A 25,324-nucleotide genomic window follows, 5' to 3' on the forward strand; every position below is an offset into this window, starting at 1 on the left:
ACGAGAGCAAGTACTCACCACCCCCCTACCCCACTTGTTGTCAGGTGTAACCTTGTCCCAATCCTAGAAATGACAATTATGGTGGTCACAGGTGTGGAATGTCTCTACTGTTCACCATGGCTTAGAATCAAATTTCCAAGAATGAAAACAACAAAGTAAAGGGGGGGGGGGCGTTCAAGAAACCAAATCTTCCGGGAAGAGAAGAGGACGGGACAAGTGAATAACCGTTTATTTGCATATACACAAGAGAAGAGTCGGCCTCGCTGGGTGAGGAGAGGTGGGACAGTGAGGAGGTAAGGCCAGCAGAGGAAGGCACCTTGACAGACAACAAGACTCTCAGCTCAGTAAATTGATCACAGTTGCCAACTTCATTTTCCCCAAGCCAACAACTTATATAACTCATTTACTTGCTGTCCACGAGAATCATTTACAAAACCAGGTGGAAGTAAAGTGTAGAGAAAGGGTTTTATCTATCTGAACCTGCGACTTTAAAACTTTATGTACAGGATGTGAGGGGAAGGGGAAAATATAAGACACACTTTCAAATAGTTATTAATCTATCAGTGCTCTCTGCCCTGCTAAGGAAAATACTTATCACGGGAGCATTTGGGGGTTACGTGCATCTCAAGTTGGGACCTCAATTCTACAGTGGTGCAGGCAGAGGAGCTATAGGAATAGTTCTGGCCAGGGGTTCAGGACCAAGATCACACACGTAAGATGTGAGGCAACTAAAATAAATACCCACTTCCCAGATGCTCAGTGGGTTTGTTCTGGGGCTCAATCTTCTGGCCAGTGGAACTGCAATGCGGCACATCTCTCTCAAGGACGGAAGGCATCCTTCTGAACCCATATTCTTTGACTTTTAGGCAGGCGCTCTATCACTTGAGCCATGCCTCCAGTCCTTCTTGACTTCTATAGTTAACCAAAATAAAACCTGACTTTATGAACATTAGGAACTTCTCTTTTGAGCAACCAAAACAAAGTAAAGGCTTTTTAAAAATCAAAGACCCAGTTCTGCACCTGGGGACTATAACCATCAACAGCTAGTTACCAAGAGAACTTCATTTTTTTTTTCTTCTTCCAGAATATGTGAACTGTCTTTAGGAGAAATCAGAAGAGGCTATCTGTTGATCAGGTTAAAATAAAACAAACTTTAAGGATTGGGCGTGCTGACTAAGAAGGGGAAGAGAAACACACACTGAGTGGTTATTTCTTTTTTGTATATAAAGGATTAAAAATTCAAATTTAATACATTTTGGAAAAGCAAATGTAAAATGACTTGGGCTTATAAAACCAGAATTTACAATTATCTGTGAATAGTCAAAGACAAATTATAGAACCATTTAGGTTACAAATTCAGAGTAATTCTATTCGTTACAGAATCACTATCCCACTTCCCCAGTAAGAGTCCAGTTGTTGAACCATATGCATCCCTGCCCCACACGCTCCATCTCCTGCTAACACAGCACTTCACACCCCAACCACAGCACACACATTCTAGGCACACCTTCCCTTGCAGAGCGAAGATGGTTACCTCCTCTACGCTTACACCAAGCATATAGAACCCAGCTCCACCACTAGACTTCATTTATGGTTTAGCCCCCACAGGTCGAGGTCCCAGCAGGCCAGATCCTTGGTAGACAAGGAGTGCTGGGTCAGTGAGGCCAACTGGGCTTCCAGCTATCTAACACCTCTGCACTGAAGTTATTGTTCTTTCTCTTCCTTGTGTTTTTGCCAGTATTCTGCCTTTAGTGTCATCCATGCCAACAAAACACCTGGTCATTCCTAGGTTTTCCTGTCTTAACCTTTCAAGGAGGGATGCTAAACACCACTACAAGGCTGAAAATCTCTCTCTCTCTTTTTTTTTTCCCTCTTAGTCATTACATAGCTCAACAGAACTGAGTCTCTTGTGGAGCCAGGGGTGAAATCAGATACCCCTCTCCCTATATCCTCTGCCTCCTAACAGACCTACTCAGTAAGAATGTCACTTTGAGATGCCTACCATTCTGCAAAGATCAGTCAGAACTCCGAAGCTTCTTTACTGTAAGCCTGAGGAAAGACACCAGGCCCACCAACACTGACAAATGGTTTTGAGTTGAATCAAAAGAATATGGTAGCACACTGTTTTTCACTACATTTCATTAACACACCTCTAACATCCACTTTAGTAGTTTGAGCACAGAGCTCTTGAAAGCTGTGTTTTCCCCTTCTTTCAATATGTCAAGCCTCCATCACATGAATCCAAGGAAGTACCTGCTGGCCTACAAGCCCTGACCTAGTGCCTGACTGGCTACTTTGTGTTATCTGCGACTAGTCATATTGTATGGCCCCTGTGCAGTACACATCGCCACACACTCAGTTTGCAAACAGCAGAATTTATTAGGGAACTATGTGCTCTTGAGTCTGATCTTACATGCTAACCTCTCACTAGCATTAAAAATGCTCTTTTAGTATGTGCACATTTAATGTTCAATGAAGTGTTCCTTTGAGAAAATATGGAAGATTCCTGTAAGAAAGGAACAGTGCTCTCCCCTCCAGTGTAGCCAGTGGGCTGAAAGCCTCTTTGCTTTCTGCCAGCATAAATCTACAACTCACTGGCAACGCAATCTGATTGAACAGAGTATTCACCATTAACACCACAACCCCTATGGCATGTGAACAGGTGAGATGGCAAAAATTACAGACCCACAGATTCTTGCTGATGGCTAAAAGAAAGGTAACATGAGACAAAGAGCTCACATGCACCAGTGCACACATGCACACAAGAACAAGTCAAACGTCCCAACAGGGATTTCCTTTCCCAGAACCTTGCTCTCGCCTCACTATAAAGGAGCCACATGGATTTGCTCCTCAACACAGCACAAGCCAATGGCTAGACATTCAAACCCACTGGTGAATGGTGAATAGAAGGGAGCAGCAGTGGACACAAAATTCTAGGCCCTGGTTTTATGTGCCTTTAATACTTTTTTCCTTTCCTCCGTGTTCACTAACAAGATAAAATGTGTAAGGCTACTGTTTGTAGCTGTTTGTTTTCCCTTTGTATTTATCATGTTTTCAATTTCTTCTCTGAGGAGGAATTCTCTGAATCTGTGTCTTCTAATTCAACCCGGTGCCTTTTGAGGCCACTGTGGCTGTAAGCAGCCCGGCTGCTGTCTGGGGCTGAGCGGTCGGTGGGGTCCTCTCTCGTTCCAGCACTGGCGGCCTCGCTGGCCATTCCGGACACACAACAATCTTTGTGTAGGAGAGTCCCTGACACAGACAAGTTATCATGGTCAGTGCTGGAGTGTCCTGGGGAAGAAAAGGCCACTGCCTCTAGTTCCCCAAAGTTTTGCCCATTGTTGTGGGGGTGTGGGGGCCAGGGGTGTAAGCGTCCATTGTTGTGGTTGGCACAGATGGTTTCAAGGCTCCTCTCCTCACTGTCATCAGACTGGGTTCTGGGGCGGTTGCCAGACCCACCATCAAGAATAGAGCCAGATGGCTTAGGGACTGGAAGAGAGGGTGACTCCTCAGCCTGGCTGCTCAGGGCCTTGCTTAAGGACTTTCCATTGAGTTTCTTGGTTTCAAAAGAGTGTTCTAGAGAGCCACCATTGTTAGTGTCCTCAGAGGTGCCCTCTGGTACCTCTGCCCAGGAATAGCTGCTGTGCTCATGACCTGGGCCATTGCTAGGATTTCTAGTGGAAGTCCCTTCTTTAAAAGCATCCTTGCTAAGCCCTTCAGGGGGCTGGTCCTGGCTCCTCTGGGCCACAGCTATGTTTACACAGGCTTCCTTACTAGAAGAAGGGACTGGGTTGTCTTTGTGGCTGGTTCCTGCTCTCCCTTCATCTGCCTCCCCAGTCACAATGGAGGGCTCTCCATCTTTGTTATTTGAGTAAGAGATGTAAGAGTAGCGGAGCCATTTGTAAGCTTTATAAATCTTTCGTTCAACCGATTCTATGTTGGAAGTTGGTGATGCTCGGTTTGGCTGAATCTCCAGGGTGGAAGTGCTCCGCTCAGGGGAGGAGGCGGGGGAGGAGGAAAGGTCGTCCACCTTGATCTGGGGGTAATCATAGTTGTCTTCTCCAATGTAGGTGTTTGTGGGCTTGATTGGAGCACTAGGCCTCTCTTCTCGGGGTGTCTTTTGTCGCCGACGCATGGCATTTCGCTGCCGGGTGGAGGCTCGGCGTTCATTCAGTTCCTCTTCATCCTCTGAGCTGCTGGAGCTGCTGGAACTGCTGGATTCATCTTCAGGACTGGGTGACCGTGGCCGGGGGAAGAGATCTGTGTCCAGTTCAACCTCGCAGGCATTCTCTTCTGAATCGGACTCGTTGGACAGAGCCAGAAGGCGTTTATCCTGGTAGCGCCTCAGAGCAGACAGGCGCTGCTGGCGGGACGCTGTGTCCTCACATGTGGATGTTGGTGGGGTCGGGGCCACGGCATTTGTGCTGTTGACCCTAAGGGGGCCCAGGTGGAAGGCATTGTCAGCAGACTCATCTACTGTGGGAGGCGGGGAGCGAGGCAGTGAGGCCGAGGACTCTGAGTCAGTGTAGCCTGAGCGCTCACTGACTCCTGCATGAAGTTGAAGGATAGTACTTTCACTGAGGTCACTGTCTGAGTCGGAGCTCCAACCCTCAATTTCTCGGCGAACCAGGGAGTCAAAGAAGGCCATCATCCGGGGGTCTTCCTGGACTGACTGATTGGCATAGTCGTGGGACAGACCACTCCCACTATTCAGCACAAGGCTGATGTATTCTTCATGGGTGTAGAGGCAGCGGGAATCATCTTCAATCCGGCCATCGAGGTCTCCAGTACATCCTGGCTGCTTGTAAGGGCTCCAGATCTGTATAGAAGATGAACAACAAGAGCAACTAAGACTGATTGGAAAGTGATCTATATTTGGTAGTTAAAAATGCCATGAAGTCAGAGCTTTTTTTGCATACTCTATGCTATCTTAAAGTCACTACCTTTAAAAGTGTATTCTTTGCCAGGCATGGTGGTACATGCCTGTAATCCTAGCACTTGAGAGGTTGCGGCAGGGGGATTGTAGTTTAAGGCCAGTTGGGGCTACACTTTGAGACTCTGTCTCAAGAATCAAGGCCAACGAGGCATACTTCTCAATCAACAGCTGAGTACAGTGGTACCTGCTCACAGGAGGCTTAGCTTGGGAAGATGGCAGTTCCAGGGCAGTGGAGGAAGAAAAGTGTGAGATTCCAATCAATGGAAACAAACATGCCTGCTAGCTGTGAAGGGAAGCCTAAAACAGGGAGATCTTAATTTAGGCATGTGCTCAGAGGGGAAGCAAGACCCTCTTTCAAAAATAAGTGCAGGGGGGGGAGGGAAGGTGGGAGAAAAATGAAGGAGGGGGGTAACAAGTATGACAACAAATGTACTCACTAACTTACATATATAACTGTAACCTTTCTATACATCACCTTGACAATAAAATTAAATTCAAAAAATAAAAAATGCAAAAAGTGTGGAGGTGTAGCTCAGCAGCAGATTGCCTGCCTAGAAAATGTAAGGCCCTGAATTCAAACTCTAATATTTCCAGGGGGAAAAAAAGAACAACAACCAAAACACCAAAAAAAAACCAAAACCCAATTCAAGAGGCAAATGTTAGGAAAATCATGGTTTGAGGCCAGCCCAGGCAAAAATGTCCACAAGACAAGTGGTGTGCACTTGTCACTCTAGCAATGCAGGAGAATAAGACTGGGAGGATTTTAGTTCTAGGCCGGCCAGACAAAAATTTTTTTAGACTCCAACTGAACAGGAGAGGTGCACAGTACTCATCCCAACTACAGTGGGAAGTTTAAGTAGGAAGAGCATGGTATGGGCAAGCCCCAAAAGTAAGACCCTATCTTAAAAATAACCAGACTAAAAAGGACTGGAGGTATGGAAAAGTGGTCAATTGCCTGCCTGGCAAACCTGAAGCCTCTAGTTCAAACCTCAGTACTGTCAAAACAACAACAAAAAATTAGCAACAACAACAACAACAAAACATGCTTTCTAAGACTGGATCATGTAGCTGCAAATGGAAACCGAGGATCTCAGAGTTAGGTGGGAAAAAGCATGATTTAGAACAGAATTAGCCTTGTATCTGGAGGCCTACGCACTGTCTCTAGGTCCAAGATGGCCACATTTTGTCTCTCTTGCAACTTCTCTCCCCTTTGGTTTCCTCTATTTGAAACCTGGGAGTTATAATCCTGATCTAAAATGTTGGAAGGAGGAGACTGGAAGACTAGTCAGTGTGTTAAAGAGATCTTCAGAAGATTAACACTGTGCACAGAGAGGCCCCACTTGTTCAAAGTGGAAAACAGACTCAGCAGTCAGTCCTCTGAGAGTGTTTCAGTCTACAGCTCCAGTCTGCAACTCTACTCAACTGCAATATTTCTATTTTAACCAATGGGAATTGCTTATTGGAGCTTGATAAGAATAGCCCACTGCCTACACTGCAGCTCCCACTTGGACATGCAGGCATCAGTTACCCAGGAAACTGGGTTCTCTTAACCAGGGAACTATTGGTTTGCTCCGCTGTTCTGTTAGCTTCAGAACAGGTAAGATGCACCCTGCAGGAGTGATGGCAATCCCATCCCTAACACATCTCCACTCTCTAATTAGACACATGGACTCACAGTTACCAGGTGACAGAACTAGGATTCTAACTCAGGTCTGTCTGATTCAAAGGCTCAACTTCACAGGTTGGATAAGTTTGCAAAACTAAAGTTAAACATAATTAAGCTGTCATAGCAAACAAGAACGATTAACTCCACCTGGTCGCCAGATTGGTCCATAGAGCTGCAGAAAATCTGTTACATCATTGAGTTGCTGTGGCAACTCAATAAATTCTGGGTGATTTTCTTGCCTGACAGGCTGATGTTTATCTTTAGATGGCATCTAACCCAAAGAAGAGTAACCTCCCATTCTCCATTCACTATCAAAACAAAAACGTTTCCCCCAAAGCCATCTAAGGATGAATTTGCCTCCTTGTGGGGACTGTATTGATGCGCATTCCTCTGGTGCTTTACTTGGCAATTTCTGGAAAATAGCGTCTCCTTGGAGGAGTTCAAAAGAGGCTGAAGTAATCCAGAGCAGCTTCTCCAAAAATTCCCAATTCAGATTCATTCTTCAGTTTTGTTACCTATCTCCAATTCCTGTCCTCAGGTGTTCTCCTCTCTTTAGCTTCATAATCTCACTCAGGGGTTTTAAGGTGGTGGTTTACAAACTCTGGAGTGCCCAAGAATGACCTGCAGAACAATGCTGATTCTGAGCCCACTCTTTATTTATTTATTGGGGGGGGGGGGTGGAGCTTGCACTCTGGTACTCTCCCACTAGAGCCATGCCTCCAGTCTGGCATTTTTTTTTTCTGGACAATTAAAGATGAAGTCTCAGGGACTTTTCTATATGGGTTGCTGATCCTTGGGTCTCAGCCTCCTAAGTAGCTCATGGATTTGACCCACGAGAGCCTGGATGAAGTTCTACTCTTAAAAGATTGTTGGTCTTCACCCTTAAAGTATCAATTTCAAACATTGTGAAGTAGTTCATTTTTTGACCTTGAATATCAACAACTCAAAATCAAAGCAATGAAAAAAGAAAACCCAAACTCAACTTCCTATTACTTATTAAATGTGGGCAGGCATGGTTCCTCATTGGAGCTAGATTCGGAAAAAAGGAAGAGGGCTGAAATTTCGCTCTCATCCTATGAAGAGTTTGTTCAAAGCCTGAGTAAAAAGATAAAGTTATATTCTTTTTCCAAGAACATTCAAGTGGAAAGCCAGTTAAGTATCAACTATCTGAGTGGCCACCCCCTGGCTTGATATATCAGCTATATGCTCTCTTCTCTCTGTTTGTCTGTGTACTGTGTACCTATGTATAAGGTCCTAAACTGCTATTGGAGGGATTATTACATTCTCTAATGAGGCTTCTAAGGCCTTCTGGAGCCTGCTTCTTCACTTAACCTAATTGTTTTTTGGTTTTTTGGTTTGTTTGTTTTTTTGTCGGTCATAGGACTTGAATCCAGGACCTGGGTACTGTCCCTGAGCTCTTTTGCTCAAGGCTACTGCTCTACCTCTTTGAACCACAATTCCACTTCTGGTTTCCTGGTGGTTAATTGGAGATAAGATTCCTTTCCTGCCCCATGCTGGCTTTGAACTGCAATCCTCAGATCTCAGCCTCCTGAGTAGCTAGGATTACAAGCCTGAGCTACCAGCACCTAGTATCAATTATTTTAATAGGTCTTATGTGCTCCTGTTTCTGAACATGTTTGTTTATAAGCACAATGCCTAGCACACAGTAAGCAGGGACTAAATGTTTGGTCCAATGGAATAAATAACCATTCCAGCTATTTGGGATGTTCCTCCCATTCTCAAATATTATCCTTTGCTGAAATTACCTCAGATTAGGGGAAAAAATCTCTCCTTCCTATAGTACTTTGTGTCCCTTGAGCACTTGTTGCATCTCTCATTATGTTGCATTTTTCATGTGTTCTCATGTTTCCTATTTTTCCCTCTTCATGTTCCCCATAGGACATAGCACAATGGCTTATACAGGTATATATCACAAATATGGGGAGAGTAAATAAATATTGGGCTTTGAGGGGAATAATGCCAGGATTTGCCCCATTCCCCCATATTTATAACACATTTACTAAATGTGGGCATTTGAAGAAATGGAAGATCTACTGTGGGTTGGGGCAGAAGGTTGGTCCTACAAAAAAGATTCTTCTCCAAGCTAAAAAGTGGTAGTGAAGGATAAGGACAAGGAGGAAGTAGAATATAAAGAAAAAGGCAGATCTCATGCTGGTCTAGATACTCTGTGAGCCACTTGACCTTCTCAGAAGTACTAAGCAGGAAAGTGGCATGTGTCTTAACAGCAATTGTCAGACACTGGTAATTCCAATTTCTAAAGCAATACTGGGTGGCAAGTCCTCACTTTAGAGTTGAGAGCAGACTCAAGGACACTGAGACTCAATGGACTTGCAGGATAATGTAAGCAGAACTAAGGGTAGTGCTTCCACTGGCCAGGTGATCCTTCTCCTTCCCACTTCCCCTCCTGCCTTTGAACTGGGGCCTCCAGCTCTCACTCACAGTTGACAGTCTACCATTTGAGCCATACTCCCACTTCTGGTTTTTTGCTAGTTAATTAGACATTAGGAGTCTTAAGATTTTTCTAGTCAAGATAGCTTTGAACTGCAGTTTTTCAGATCTCAGCTTCTTGAGCAGCGAGGATTATACGCATGAACCACTGGTGTCTGGCTTAGCCTGGAACTTGTTTTAGCCTCCAGAGTATTGGGGGTACCATCATGCCTGGCCTGCAATGCTTTTAACACTGTGCCATTCCCAACCAGATGGTGAATATATAAGACATCTGTGGGAGCAAAGCTGAGAACTCCAGAGCTTTTTGCTTTCCTTGTCACTATTGTCATCTGTGCAGACTTAAGGTTTCAAATGGCTAAACGTGCCTCCTGGTTCCTATGGGAACCTGGGAGCAGTAAGCTCTGTAGCTCAGTCTGGATAACCTCACAGAGAAAACATTTTCTTCTCTCTCTTGAGAACTTGGCTAGTGTCCAACATATGACCTTTGGGGTAAGGATTTCAGTTGACTAAACAATAACTGGGGAGGACTTAGCACAGAAGCATCCCAGAGTGTATGGCCAAACAGGAATTTCTCTTCTAAAGGAGATGCCCAAGCAGAAAGCTCTCTGAGAAAGAGAATGACGTCAACAGGCCTAGAGAGGACGTGTTACAGTGCCAACCCATTAGTCATAGGCCAAAGGAGAGGAGAAAGCAATGTGAGGGGCAGGGCTACTTCAATGACTGCCCAAGTTGAAGGGCTACTGAGATGCTCTAATCAAGCTTCCCATACCTTCCCACTGCTAGCAGGGTGAGTGTGGGGCATAATGTACTAGCTCTGTCCTGCTTTGCCACTTACTAACCGTTGTGACCTCAGAATAGTAACTTATAATGTATATCTCATCATCTGTAAAAAGAAAAAGTTGCTTAAGTGATCCACAAATCCCACTCTAGGCTTCTGGGGAAACAAGCACAGCCATGAAAGTCAGCCTTGATGCCTGGGAGCAACCAGGGCTAAACAGAAGTCAGAGTGAAGATAAATAAAAATGTTGACTCATATACCAATATTATATTTCTGCCACCAAATACAACTTTAATTCCAGACAGTTAAAAAAACAAAAGTAAAGAAAATGAAAATTATTAGATCATCATAAACAAGTTTTGACTTTTTCTTTCAAATCTGTCTCAGGTTTTAAGAAAAAAAAAACCTGAGGAATCTAAACATTTGTGGGGCCCATCAACACTCGTTAAAAGTAAAACTATCGGGGCTGGGGATATAGCCTAGTGGCAAGAGTGCCTGCCTCGGATACACGAGGCCCTAGGTTCGATTCCCCAGCACCACATATACAGAAAACGGCCAGAAGCGGCGCTGTGGCTCAAGTGGCAGAGTGTTAGCCTTGAGCGGGAAGAAGCCAGGGACAGTGCTCAGGCCCTGAGTCCAAGGCCCACGACTGGCCAAAAAAAAAAAAAAAAGTAAAACTATCACAAGGCCCTCATGTCATCATTCTCTTGAGCCCCTATTTTTTCTGATGTGGAAAATGGGTTACTAGTACTACTACTATAATGTGAGTGATGGGAAGCGGGCTAGCCTCCTATGGACATTTGCCAGGCTGGTCTCTCTTGCAGATACAAAGATAGTGCTTAGTGGAGGTGAATTCATTCAGTTGTCCACTTCATGTGTTTAGGATTCATATTCAAATAGTCCCAATCACAACCACATGCAGTAAGTGTAGGTATGTGTGTGTATCTGTGTGTGTGTTACCTAAAACAACATATCCTAAGACAACTTAGCTATGGTTCTGATGATCAGTTAAAATCTGTGCCAACTAGGACAACAATTAATGCAAAGTACACACTGACAAACTGAAGAGATAGTGGCTCTCCTAACTTTCAAATGAGGTTTTGACAAAATTCATCATAATCAAGATAAAAGGCAACTGAAAACATCACACAGCGTACAAGGTAGTGTCTAGAACATAACATCTGTTCAAAAGCCTGGTGATTAGATTTAAAAAACAGTTCTGAAGCCCAAGGTCATAGGGAGGACAGGGGACTTTAGAACTGTAGCTCTAGCATGTTTGGAAATAGCTCGAGGGTCATAAATTCTAGACTGAGACTGCTACAAAAAACCCACACTTAGGCCGGGTGTGGTAGCTCACATCTGTAATCTTAGTGAGGTAGAGTTTGGGAAGATAAAAGTCAGAGGCCAGCCTGGGCAAAAAGTTACCAAGATCCCATCTCAACCAATAAAAGCTGGGCATGGTGGTTTGTGCCTGTCATCCCAGACATGGGAGAAGTGTAAACAGGAGAATAGTGGTCTAGGCTACCCCAGGTATGAATCTGAGATGCTATTCTAAAAATTGCCTATAATCTTAGCTACTCAGGAGAGTGAGATTTGAAGATCACAGTTCAAAGCCAACCTGAGCAGAAAAGTCTGTGAGACTCTTACTTTCAACTAGCCAGCAAAAAGCCAGAAGTAGGGCTGTGGCTCAAGTGCCAACCAGCCTTAAGCAAAAAATGTTAAGCAAGGGCACAAGGCCCTGAGAATTCAAGCCCCAGGATCAGAACAAAAGCAAAAACAAGAAACTAAAAGCAAAATAGAGGTTGGTGGCATGGCTCAAGTGTTAGAATAGCTGCCTGGCAAGAATATAGCCCTAAGTTCAAACACTACTACTGTTCTCCCAACACATAATTCCATGTTAAAAGAATGTTTATGTTATATGCTTTTAAACGTAGCTATAACAATGCACGTATATGTAAACTATAGAAAGCTATCTGTGTTTACACATACTTACTGATCTAGAGTCCTTTACCAACAAGTAGAAGAAAAGACATTTATGTTTTTTATAGAATTATGTATACAAACATATATATATATAATAAAACACATTCAAAACAATTCTAGAAAAATATTTTCAATCACTTTCATTTATTTGCGGGGGGGGGGCTTTAACTCAGAGCCTGGCCACTGTCCCTTAGATTTTATGCTCAAGGCTAGCACTCTATCACTTGGGCCACACCTCCATTTCTGGCTTTTTGGTGGTTAATTGGAGACAAGAATCTCACATATTTTCCTGCCAGGGCTGGCTTTGAATCTCAATCCTCAGATCTCAACCTCCTGAATAGCTAGGACTATAGGCATGAGCCGCCAGTGCCTAGTTTCAATCATTTTTAAAGTATCAACTTTCTAATATTTGGTGATATGTCAAAATTATTGAGATTTTTCTTTTGTTTTTAAGACATTGTCTTACTATACAGTCCATGTTGGCCTCTAACTTACTATATAGCCAGGCTAGCCTTAAACTCATGATCCTTCTGCCTCAGCTTTCTGCATGCTGGGAAATTCAGCATGTGCCATCATACCTAGCAATCATCAAAAAATTTGATAACAGGCTGGGAATGTGACTTAGTGGTAGAGTGCTTGCCTAGCATGCATGAAGCCCTGGGTTCAATTCCTCAGAACTACATAAACAGAAAAAGCCAGAAATGGAGATGTGGCTCAAATGTTAGAGAGCTAGCCTTGAGCAAAAGAAGCTCAGGGACAGTGCCCAGGCCCTGAGTTCAAGCCCCAGGAGTGGGGGGAAAAAATTAAAAAATTTTTGATATTTCTTTAATTTACTATGTTTAGATATGAGATCTTATACACGATGTTCTAGTTTATTCTAATTATGAACTATGGATTCTCAGAAAAGGCAGAAAGAGAAGGTGCCTCACCTTGATAATCTTTTCTACGCCAGAAGAGCAGATCATGTAGGTGTGGGGATTAAATCGAACCTGGTTAACAATGGACCGATGCCCTTTCAGCACCATGAAGGCTCCATTGACCACCCTGCCAATGCCACCTGGGAAGATGGAAGGAAACAAAACAAATGAGGAGATGGGTACATACATTCCAGTAATGGCAAATAAACAGCTCTGAACAGAAGCATGGTCTAGCATGGTCTGTACAACTTTGCATGTTTTATGCAAGGATACTTGGTAAATAAACAAATTGAGATAAATCCTTTCATTGGGTTCTCTAGGAAAAAGCTTTAAGGAGAAAGCTAGAGCTAGTAAAATGAGGTTTGGTAAGGTAGATAACTCCACTGGTAGAATTAAGAGTTTCCTACAGTGGGGCTGGGAATATAGCCTAGTGGTAGAGTACTTGCCTCGTATACATGAAGCCCTGGGTTCGATTCCTCAGCACCACATATATAGAAAAGGCCAGAAGTGGTGCTATGGATCAAGTGGTAGAGTGCTAGCCCTGAGCAAAAAGAAGCCAGGGACAGTGCTCAGGCCCTGAGTTCAAGCCCCAGGACTGGCAAATAAATAAATAAATAAATAAATAAATAAGGCTTACTACAGTAAGGGACAAAAGACTGTTTCTCCTCATGGTATATCTAAAAGAGGTGCCCAAGCAACCTTTTTGCATTTTCTAAAAGCCTGAATGAACAGTTACAGGGTTGTCAAGTTTTGAACTATAAAAAGACATATAATCAAGGATACTGACAACAGGGAGAGCAGTGGCTGCCTCTCAGGGACCATGTAACCTGTTAAGAGATGAGAGAAACCAGATGGGAACAGCCAGTGCTGTCAGTAAAGCTTAAAGAACTCCACAAGCAGTAATGCTTAATGTACAAAAGAGCCCATTATACTGAGTTCTTTCATCATATGTACTTCACATATGTTTGCAGCCAAGTACTTGTGGCCAATTAAAAACAGTTGTTTTTCCCAATTACATGGGAAGACAAAACAGATGCCTAAGCTTAACTCACTGAGAGTGAATGCATGCCTACAAAAAGGGACAGACACAGCATGTGCACATGTAGGCCCACGAATGCACACTTACAGCTGTTTCCATCCTTCCACTTCCACAGCCTATTCCCAGTGGGGTGGGTACAGTGTTTTGATAGTGAAAATTCATGTGTCTCACTTCCATTCAGGGAAACATTTGTCAAATAAGGGAACACTTGAAACTACTGATGAGTCAAGAGCAGCATAACATATTAGAACTGCTCTATCTGTGTCCAAAAGAGAGACAGTCTTGATTTCTAAGGAGTTTTTTTTTTCTCCTTCTTCTTAATTTTCTGAACTTCAAAAGATTAGGCAAAAAGTTTTAATTTAGCATGTCCAGCTAAGTGTAAAGTGCTTCTTGATCAGAGACAACCCCCTCCACCATTCTTCCCTTAAGAAGCTTTTTGTTTGTCTGTGGCTTGACACTCAGGCCTGAGCTGTTTTGCTCGAGATTGGTACTCTACTACTTGAACTACAGATCCACTTCCAGCTTTTTGATAATTAATCAAAGATAAGTCTCACAGACTTTCCTGCCCTGGCTGGCTTTGAGTCATCATTGTCAAATCTCAGCCTCCTGGGTAACTAGGACCATAGGTTTAAGCCCAGTGCCAGGCTTTAAAAAGCAGTGTTAAAAGGAGGTGGGCGGAGTATATTTTTTCTTTGTTGTTGTTGTTAGTACTATTGGAGGTTCGAACTCAGAGCCTCATGTTTGCTAAACTGGTAGATACTTCTGAGCCATGCTGCTAGTCTTGTTTTTCACTGGTTATTTTTAGGACAGGATCTTACTTCTTGTCAAGGTGCACCACAGACACAGGATCCCCTACTTTTAGGCATCCAGTCAGCTCACAGGTATGTTACCACATCCAGCTTCCCTTCTATGAAAGTTTCCATGACTCTTTTTCCTAGGTTGACCTCAAAGCTTCATCCTTCCATTCTTAGCTTCTCAAGTAACTAGGATTACAAGCTTGAGCTACTGTCACTGACTACTGTCACTGGCTTTCTTGTATTCTTTTTTTTTTTTTTTTTTTTTTGGCCAGTCCTGGGGCTTGAACTTAGGGCCTGAGCACTGTCCCTGGCTGCTTTTTTTTTTTTTTTTTTTTTTTTTTTGCACTCTACCACTAGGCCATATTCCCAGTCCTTCAATGGCTTTCTTAATGAGGAATAACAATCATTCGGTAACCAAGAATTCTCACAATAACCCTAAGAAGGTTGACATTATTTTCTTGTTGATAATGTTAATATCATTATTTTACAGATGAAGAAATAGATTTTAGTAAGACTAAGTATTTTTCCTAAAGTCCCTAATTATAAGATGAATGCATCAGGAATTTAAAACCAGTCTTACCAACTCAATTACATTATACTTCTTACCATTAACAGTAAAGGTCTTTGACTAGAGGCATATATCAGAAAGCCACTCTATGAAAATAGTAAGTCCCCCCCCCCCACTCTTTTAAGCAAGAATTCGTTTAGATAGAAGGGAAATATAGGTATTTTTAAAGATACTCATATCCCCAACATTTTGTCAAATCCATTACTTCCATACCTCAGTTACTAAGCAAATGCTCTGGAAATCAGAGGTCTACATTGTTCATTAACAATGTCATATATTTGATAGCAAATCATTTCCAGAAGGTTCCTGAGATCATTAAAATTCAGAATATAAAGCAAGTACAGAAGGGATTTTACAGAAGAAAAGACAGAACTGCTGTTATGTAACTCACCTAGAAGTACTCTTCTAGTTAGTGGAAGAACTAGACTTGAATCCATGTAGGATTTCAAGATTAATGCTCCTTCATTATAATATACCACAGTGGCTCTATATGTAACAGTTAAGTCTATTTATTTTATCTTCAGAATTACCATGTAAAAATAGACCTCTTCTAACCTACTTCAGAGGCAGGAAAAATTCTGATAGGCTTTTCTTTGCTATAACACAATTCTCAATTCTATTCCTCCCTCTCATTTTAAAGGAGATTTTAGAAATTATTTGACATCAACTAAAAAAATGGTATATAATCTTGCCAGGTAGCAACTTTCACAGTGGATATGGGTCTTACATCTAGAATGTTCTCCTCAGCCCACTCGGAATCCTATGTGAGTTACTCAATATATTAAGTCAGAACTGTTTATATAATAAACAAATCTCATTTTTCAAAAAGTTGTGAAGCATGGGGCTGGGCTTAGTGGTAGAGTGCTTGCCTTGCATGCATGAAGCCTTGGGTTCAATTCCTCTGTACCACATACATAGAAAAAGCCAGAAGTGGTACTGTGGTTCAAGTGGTAGAGTGCTAGCCTTGAGCAAAAGCAGCTCAGGGACAGTGCCCAGGCCCTGAATTCAAGCTCTAGGACTTGCAAAAACAAAACAAAACAAATTTGTGAAGCATTAAAAAAAAAAAAAAGACTGATAGAGTCTTTGGCTCACACTCAAGATTTTCTCAGCATTTAGCACACTCTGTGAAGCACATGCTAGATATTCAATAGCTGCTAAATGCTTGTCATCTAGCATGAAGTAGTGATTATGCCATTAAGGTATGTAACAGTAAGCCAGCTTCTCCTTATGTGCCTATTCTAGTATCTTATATTGAACAGAGAGAGAGAGAGAGAGAGAGAGAGAGAGAGAGAGAGAGAGAGAGAGAGAGAGAGAGAGAGAGAGAACAACGAGAGAGAACAAGTTTTCCTTTCTTGGACCATAAGGAAACATTTAAGTCTAAGAAGCAGGAGTAGCTGTGCCCTAGGGTCTTAATTTCTTATCCTACCTACCCGAAGACTGAGATCAGGAGAATCACAGTTTGAGGCCAACCCAGGCATACACATCATACTCCTTTCTCAGTCAATAGCTAGGCATGGTGGTATACATCTGTCAACCTTGGTACACAAGTGACTGAGACCACAAAGAACATAACTCGAAGCCAGTTGGGACAGAAAAATATGCAAGACTCTATCTCAGTGGAAGAAATTGGGAGTACTGGTTACATGTCCATGATCCTAGTTCTAACAGGAAGTGAAGAAAAGCAGGATGATCATGGCCCAGGTGTGTGTAAAGGTAGGAACCAAAACCTCAAAAATATTTAAATAGGAAGCAAAATCTCAAAAATAACCAGAGGAGAGAGAGCAAGGGAAAGAGTGACATTGTCCAAAAAGAAATATACTCTTTACCTGACCTATGTAAACTGTAAGCCCTCTGTACATTACCTTTATAATACAGTCTTAAATCTCAGTTTGTGGGCTGGGAATATGGCTTAGTGGTAGAGCGCTTACCTCGTATACGTGAAGCCCTGGGTTCAATTCCACAGCACCACCAGAAGTGGCACTGTGGCTCAAGTGGTAGAGTGCTAGCCTTGAGCAAAAAGAAGCCAGGGACAGTGCTCAGGCTCTGAGTTCAAGCTCCAGGATTGGGAAAAAAAAAAATCTCATAGTTTTACAACTGAATAGATTTTAAACCTGTGCACTAACTGCTAAAAACGAAGAAATTAATATAAAAAAGAGATATTAATAATTGAAGATAGGAGCTAAAAAACATGTATGAAATTGTGCTTAAAAACCACACAAGCTGAGGTCCAGGGGGTTTCCAGCTGAAGTTGACCTAAAGAGATTTTACAATGGAGACAGAGCACAGTTGTGGAAGGGATGAAACGACAACAACAACAAAAAAAACTGTATATAGATCTAGACAATTCTATTTCCCTACTTGGCTCTTGGAACCACAGTTAACTGCCAGGCAACTAGTCTTCCCACAGGAGAAAATGCTTAGGGACAGCGCTCAGGCCTTGAGTTCAAGCCCCAGAACTGATAAGAAAGAGGAAGGGAAGGAAGGAAGGAAGGGAGGGAGAGAGGGAGGGAGGGAGGGAGGGGAGGGAGGGAGGGAGGGAGGGAGGGAGGGAGAGGGAGGGAGGGAGGGAGGGAGGGAGGAAGGGAGGGAGGGAGGGAGGGAGGGAGGGGAGGGAGGAAGGAAGGAAGGAAGGAAGGAAGGAAGGAAGGAAGGAAGGAAGGAAGGAAGGAAGGAAGGAGAAAAGAAAAAGAAAGAAGCCTTATAATATTATATTTGGTTTTTTAATTACATACTTGCATCACTTAAATTAACTAATTAAATTACTTAATTACAAAAATGGCAGAAGTAGAAAAAAAGAGCAAGAAGGAAGTTTAGAAAGAAAACAGAAAGACTCAGGAATTTAAGAAAGAAAAGTCTGGGTGCTGGTAGCTCACACCTGTAGTCCTAGCTACTCAGGAGGCTGAGATCTGAGGATCACAGTTTGAAGCCAGTCTGGGCAGGAAAGACCATGAGACTCTTTTTTTTTTTTGGCCAGTCCTGGAGCTTGGACTCAGGGCCTGAGCACTGTCCCTGGCTTCTTTTTGCTCAAGGCTAGCACTCTGCCACTTGAGTCATAGTGCCACTTCTGGACGTTTTCTATATATGTGGTGCTGGGGAATCGAACCCAGGGCTTCATGTATACGAGGCAAGCACTCTTGCCACTAGGCCATATTCCCAGCCCACAATGAGACTCTTATCTCCAATGAACCACAAAAAAAAAAAAAAAAAATGGAAGTGGAGCTGTAGGGCTCCAGTGGTAGAATACTATCCATGACCACAAAAGCTCAAGGACAGCACCCAAGGCTCAGAGTTCAAGACTGAAGACTGGCAAAAAAACAGGGAGGAGATGTTTCAGAATTGTAGTTATTCCCCAAATGAGCTGAAGTTTGCTAAAATAATATTTTTAAAAAGGTGCTTTAGTAACATGTGGAGCAAGGAATTTCCGTGATTGAAGATGTAATGTTGAAGAAAAATCAAACTTCTCAACTACAGTTAGCGAATCCAACAAGAGGGGCAATCATAAGGCCCTGGTTCTTATACACAGAGAAACCCAATGTTCTAGAACCAGCCAGAGCCTGTAAAAGCAACTGGCTTTTAGCCAAGTGTACTTGCAGTAGGTTGTAGGTTGTATGGATTTCAAAAGAGCTTATGTGATACTGACTATACTTTCTGAAATACCATGCACCACACTTCAGAATACACAGTCAAATTTTCTCCACTGGCCTAATCAGACTATTATACATCTGTTAATTCTTTCAGTTAGTCCTCAAACAGAGGTAATACTAATTCAGAGAAGAGAAATCAGAAGCAAAAGAACCAACATCGTTTCTTTGAGGAAAATAAGCCTGTGGGCACATCTCTGAAGGCCATCTAGAAGAGGACATCAGAGCTATGTTATTAGAAGAGGAGATATGAAGTGATGCATGTGCACAGGGAGAAGTGGAGATATAGCAAGAAGGGGGGGGGTGTTGCCATCCCACTCGCACTCTGACTTTGGACTTCCAGACTCCAGAACTGTGAAAAGGTAAATTTTGTTGTTCAAGGGGCCCACAGTTTGTGTGGTACTGACAGACTAAGTGGTGCATAGCCTGATGCAGTACAGAAATGGCCAACGAGGGCTGGGGATGTGGCTTAATGGTAGAGTGCTTGCCTCATATGCACAAAGCCCTGGGTTCGATTCCTCAGCACCACATACACAGAAAAAGCCAGAAGTGGCACTGTGGCTCAAGAGGTAGAGTGCAAGCCTTGAGTAAAAAGTAGCTCAGGGATAGTGCTCAAACCCTGAGTTCAAGCAGGGAGGGGGGGACAGGAGGGGGAAGGGAGGAGGAGGGAGGAGAGGGAGGAGGAGGGAGGAGAGGGAGGAGGAGGAGGAGGAGGAGGAGACGGGAGGAGAGGGAGGAGGAGGAGGAGGAGGAGGAGGAGGAGGAGGAGGAGGAGGAGGAGGAGGAGGAGGAGGGAGGAGGAGGAGGAGGAGGAGGAGGAGGAGGAGGAGGAGGAGGAGGAGGAGGAGGAGGAGGAGGAGGAGGAGGAGGAGGGAGGAGGAGGAGGAGGAGGTAGGAGGAGGAATGGCCAAGGGGAAGAAAAAGAAACAAACCTACAAAACTTCTTAATTTTTTCCCCAATTCATTTTTTATACAAATATGAGAAAGAAGGCAAAGAACAGTCCTGGAAAGAAGGAGGAAGAGTATTCTTTTGCTATTTTAAAAGTCTTAATAACTAAAAGCTTTCATGTTCAAGTAAAAGAAAAAAATACAACTAAACCCGAAGATTATTTCTCAGGTGTTCAGTCTAGGATTTGTGGGGTGAGAGACTTAATCCAGAATGACATCCAAAAGGTAAGCTGCTTTCCAAATCTAGAAAGTGAATGCCTTTCTGTAACTTATTTAGTAACTAGACCAAATTAACTGCACAGTTATACCCAAAGTAGTCCTCAAAAAGTTTAGAAAGGCAAATGTTTGGTAACCATATTTCCATTTTTTAGCAACAGGCAAAGCTTCCTTCAAATGTGTTTGAACACTAGACAAATTTAGTGTCACACATCCAACATAATCCTCTTGTTCTTCTAACAGCCATTTTCCAGCTCCATGTCATGTAACATCCAGAGCAGACAGTTATTTGTATTGAAAGTCCTACCATAAGGTAACACTATGCAGGTAAGGTATTAATATAAAAAATAAAATTTGAGCTGGGGGTGGTGGCTCAAGGTTGTAATCCTAGCTACTTGAGAGGAGGACATGAGGAAATTGTGGTTTGAGAAAAGCCCAGGCATGTAAGTTTTCAAGACTCCATCTGAATCACTGGCTCCATCCGCAAGCTGTCTTATGCTTGCTATCCCAGCAACCTGGGGGAAGCACAAATAACAAAATTTTATCTCAAAATAAACCAACACAAAAAGGGCTGGCAGAAAAGCTTAAATCGTAGTGTGCCTGGCTAGCAAGCATGAGGCGTGATATTAAAACTCAGTTCTGCCAAAATTAAAAACACTGAAATTTGAAGGCTTAGATTCAAGCTTATGGAAGGAGCTGGGTGCTGGTAGCTCACGCCTGTAAATCCTAGCTACTGAGGAGGTTGAGATCTGAGGATCACAATTCAAAGCCAGCCGGGCAAAGTCTGTGAGATTCTTAACTCCAATAAACTCCTCAGCAAAAGCCTGTAGTGGTGCTGTGTCTCAAGTGGTAGAGCACTAGTCTTGAGTACAAAGAGGCTCAGGGACAGTGCCCAGGCCCTGAATTCAAGCCCCACAACTGACCAAAACACAACAACAACCAAGTTCATGGAAGGCCATGGGCTTTTCCGAGAATATATCTAGAGCAAATGCAAAAATATTTCTTTGGTGTATGGGTTACCAAAACCTCAGGTAATGCACCTGTCCATCAACAGAAAAGCCTCTTTTAAGCGAGACCAACAGAAAGAAAAGACCTAACAACTGTAAAATAACAAGCAGGATATGGAGATGGGCAATAAAGAAAAAGCATGTGAATGCAAGTATGTGATAGGAGAGAAAGGAAATAATAGAGATTTTTAAAAAATAATAATTACTTATTTATTGTCAAAGTGATGTACAGAGGGGTTACAGTTTCATATGTAAGGCCATGGGTACATTTGTTGTACTATTTGTTACCTCCTCCCTCATTCCCCCCTCCCCCCTGCCCCTCCCCATCAGTTGTTCAGTTGGTTTACACCAAATGGTTTTGCAAGTATTGCTTTTGGAGTCGTTTGTCTTTTTATCCTTTGTCTCTCGATTTTGATATTCCCTTTCACTTCCCTAGTTCTAATACCAGTATATACAGTATCCAGGTGAGATACAGTGATAGCGCCGGGACAACCACAGGAAGGGGATACAAGAGGATCATCAACAAAAGAAGCTACGGTTTCACATGGCATGTTGAAAGTAATTACAACAGTGATATAACATTCGTTCCAATAAAATGGGAGTTCATTTCACTTAGCATCATCTTTTTTTTTTTTTTTTGCCAGTCCTGGGCCTTGAACTCAGGGCCTGAGCACTGTCCCTGGCTTCCTTTTGCTCAAGGCTAGCACTCTGCCACTTGAGTCACAGCACCACTTCTGGCCTTTTTCTATATATGTGGTGCTAGGAATCGAACCCAGGGCTTCATGTTTACGAGGCAAGCACTCTTGCCACTAGGCCATATTCCCAGCCCACTTAGCATCATCTTATGTATTCATAAGGGTATAGCTACTGGGCTCTAGTGATCCTCTGCTGTGACTAGCCTAAACCTGTGCTAATTATTCCCTATGAGGGAAACCATAGAGTCCATGTTTCTTTGGGTCTGGCTCACTTCACTTAGTATAATTTTTTCCAAGTCCTTCCATTTCCTTACGAATGGGGCAATGTCATTCTTTCTGATAGAGGCATAAAATTCCATGGTGTATATGTACCACATTTTCCTGATCCATTCGTCTACTGAGGTGCATCTGGGTTGGTTCCATATAATAATGGAGATTTATGAGGTCTAAAGAAAGGCTTTAGGGAAAAAAAATCTAAGCATCATTTATAACAGGTAAGGCTATGAGTGAAGAATACAGTTAAATTTAGCGTCTAAATTTTATTTTAGAATTCTTTTAGTCACTTTTCTTTTCTTTTTTTTTTTTTTTTTTTGGCCAGTCCTGGGCCTTGGACTCAGGGCCTGAGCACTGTCCCTGGCTTCTTCCCGCTCAAGGCTAGCACTCTGCCACTTGAGCCACAGCGCCGCTTCTGGCCGTTTTCTGTATATGTGGTGCTGGGGAATCGAACCTAGGGCCTCGTGTATCCAAGGCAGGCACTCTTGCCACTAGGCTATATCCCCAGCCCTATTAGTCACTTTTCTTATAAACTCCTTAAGTTAAAAAAGAAATATTTTCAAGTCCCATGACCAAGAAGAGAAATATATTCCTATGTAAGTCCTCTTGGGTCACTGCAGGCCAAAGGCAAGTAGAATCAGCCATAAGAGTGGATTCATCCTTAATACATACACACCTGCTTCTGGATCTGCAGGAATTCTCCACATGTATAGGTTGAAGTCATCAGAGCCTGAAAGGATATACTGTTGGGACAAAAAAAATTATTATTTTGCAATTGGACATACAATTATCCAAATATAATAAATACTACATAACAAGACATACAGATTTATGATCCAACTATTTGCAGAGATACACTTTTACAAAATGCACAAGATAAACAGGCTTATATTTATAAGGCAACATAAAAACACTTGTGGATGCCAGGTGCTGGTGAATCACACCTGTAATTATAGCTACTCAGAAGGCTGAGATCTGAGGATCACAGTGTAAAGCCAGCCTGGGCAGGGAAGTACCCATGAGACTCCTATCTCCAATTAACCACTCAAAAAATGGAAGTGGAGCCGTGACTCAAAGTGGTAGAGTGCTAGCCTTGAAAAAAAGAGCTCCGGGACAATGCCCAGGCCCTGAGGTTCAAGCCCCACGACTGACAAGAGAAAAAAGAAAAAAGAAAAAAAAAAGGCATTAACTAAATGTGAAATTGATCCAAGTGTCCATTACAGAATTTGGTAAAAGTATAATGGAATATTTATTATTCAGCCTTCAAAATGGAGAAAATTCTTATACATGCTGCAAGATAGGTGAAGCTTGATGACATTATTCTACATAAAAGTAAGGTATACACAGAAGAAAAAGGACAAATATTAACTGATTCTACCTGAATGAGATACTGGAGTAATGAAGTTTATAGAAGCAGCAAAAAAAATGTGGCTTCAAAAGGCCCCAGCAACACAATAGCCAAAATATGGAAACAACCCAGATGCCCCTCCACAGATGAATGGATCCAAAAAATATGGTACTTATACACAATGGAATACTACATAGCGATTAGGAATGGTGAAATATTGTTATTCGCAGGGAAATGGTCAGAACTTGAACAAATAATGTTGAGTGAGACAAGCCTAGAACACAGAAAACAAAGGGGCATGATCTCCCTGATATATGACTGTTAACAAAGGGAGATGGAGAGACAGTAGAGACCAAGTCTGTGAATACTGTATATGTTCTTGATACATTGTATATTGCATATATGTCTACCTGACCTAGACAAGGGATAGAAAAACAGGTCGTAAGATATCACAAGAAATGTACATACTGCCCTACTATGTAACTGCACCCTCTTTGCACAACACCTTGTAAAAAAATTTATGTTCAATTAATAAAAAAAAAAAAGGCCCCAGCAAGCCATTGGCCCTCACCTGTAATGCCTAGCTACTCAAGAGGCTGAGATCTGAGGATTGCAGTTCAAAGCCAGCCCACCTAGGAGCATCCATGAGACTCTTATCTCTAATAATCTAATCAGAAAAAGCCAGAAGTGGTGTTGTAGCTCAAGTGGTAGAGCCTTGGGCAAAAAGCAGCTCAGCCATAGTGCCTAGGCCCAGAGCTCATGCCCCAAGATTGGGGGGGGGGGGGGGGAAGGGCCTCAGCAGCAGGTACACAGTTTCAATTTGGGATGATAAATGTGTTCTTGAGATAGATAGCAGCTATAATTACAAAATAATGAATATACTTAATGCTACTAATGTTATTAAATTGTATGTACTCTTTGTGTGTGTGCTACTCCCGCACTCAGGGCCTGGGCACTGTCCCTGGCTTCTTTTTGCTCAAGGTTAGCACTCTACCACTTGAGCCACGGCACCACTTCCAGTTTTTTGTTTTGTTATGTTTTTTGGTGGATGATTAGAGATAAGAGCTTTCCTGCCTCAGCTGGCTTCAAACTGCCATCCTTAGATCTCAGCATCCTGAGTGACTAGGATTACAGGTGTGAGCCACTAGTGCCTGGTTGGACTGCACATTTTTATTTATTTTTGTGTTGTTGGAGATTGAACCCAGAGCCTTGCACATGTCAAACTACTAAACTACATTCCCAACCTCTGCATTGTACTTTTTTCTTTAAGACACTCACTATCTTGCTATTCTCCTGTCTCAGCCACTCAAATGTACCACACATACCACAATGCCCAGCTTGAACTATATATTTTAATTGGTAAATCTCACATTATACATACCTTACAAGACAATTTGATTTTTTTTTTTTGCCAGTCCTGGGGCTTGAACTCAGGGCCTGGGCACTATCCCTGAGCTTCATTACTCAAGACTAGCACTCTACCACTTGAGCCACAGCACCAATTGTGGCTTTTTCTGTTTATGTGACACTGAGGAATCAAACCCAGGGCTTCATGCATACTAAGCAAGCACTCTACCACTAAGCCACATTCCCAGCCCACAACACAATTCAATAAAAAAAAATTAATGCAGAAAAAGTCTAAGAGCTTCCCAGAGATATTTTTTGCAGGGCCAACCATTCCAACCTTCCTGGCTGCCAGTGACATCCTTGAGCAGGAAGTTATTGCCCAGGTAACCACAAGTTAGTGCCAGGGGCACAAGCAAATTTTTATGAGACAGATTCATATGAAAAAACATACCATTGCCAGATCTATTCTAATTTAGATTCATAAAAAGCATTATCTAATGTTAACAAGCTTCAAGTAAGCAATTCTGAGAGCTTATTTATTTCCAAATAGTAACAAAACTGACTTTAAGTTGAGGTGAAGCTTACTTTTGTGTTTTGGCCCCATTTGCTTATTTTTTTTCCTGGTGGTAGGGTGGGGAGGGAAGAGGACTTGCTGGGTCCTGGTGGCTCATGTTGGTAATCCTAACTACTCAGAAAGCT

At 42.6% G+C, this 25,324-nt stretch overlaps 1 protein-coding gene across 2 annotated transcripts in view; it reads right to left on the minus strand.

The window, feature by feature from the left end:
* Positions 1 to 206: 206 nt before the first annotated feature.
* The window catches only part of Dcaf5 (DDB1 and CUL4 associated factor 5), a 97,118-nt gene continuing 72,000 nt past the window's right edge, over positions 207 to 25,324 (minus strand). For both annotated transcript variants that reach the window (XM_048362913.1, XM_048362914.1), the window contains exons 7-9: positions 22,607 to 22,673; positions 12,759 to 12,886; positions 207 to 4,816 (exon numbers count right to left, since the gene is read on the minus strand). In XM_048362913.1, coding sequence (XP_048218870.1) covers positions 3,047 to 4,816; positions 12,759 to 12,886; positions 22,607 to 22,673 — 1,965 coding nt within the window. In that variant the 3' untranslated portion in view covers positions 207 to 3,046. The remainder of the gene's footprint in view (positions 4,817 to 12,758; positions 12,887 to 22,606; positions 22,674 to 25,324) is intronic.

Source organism: Perognathus longimembris, chromosome 14 (assembly GCF_023159225.1).
Source record: "Perognathus longimembris pacificus isolate PPM17 chromosome 14, ASM2315922v1, whole genome shotgun sequence".
Lineage (NCBI taxonomy): Eukaryota > Metazoa > Chordata > Mammalia > Rodentia > Heteromyidae > Perognathus > Perognathus longimembris.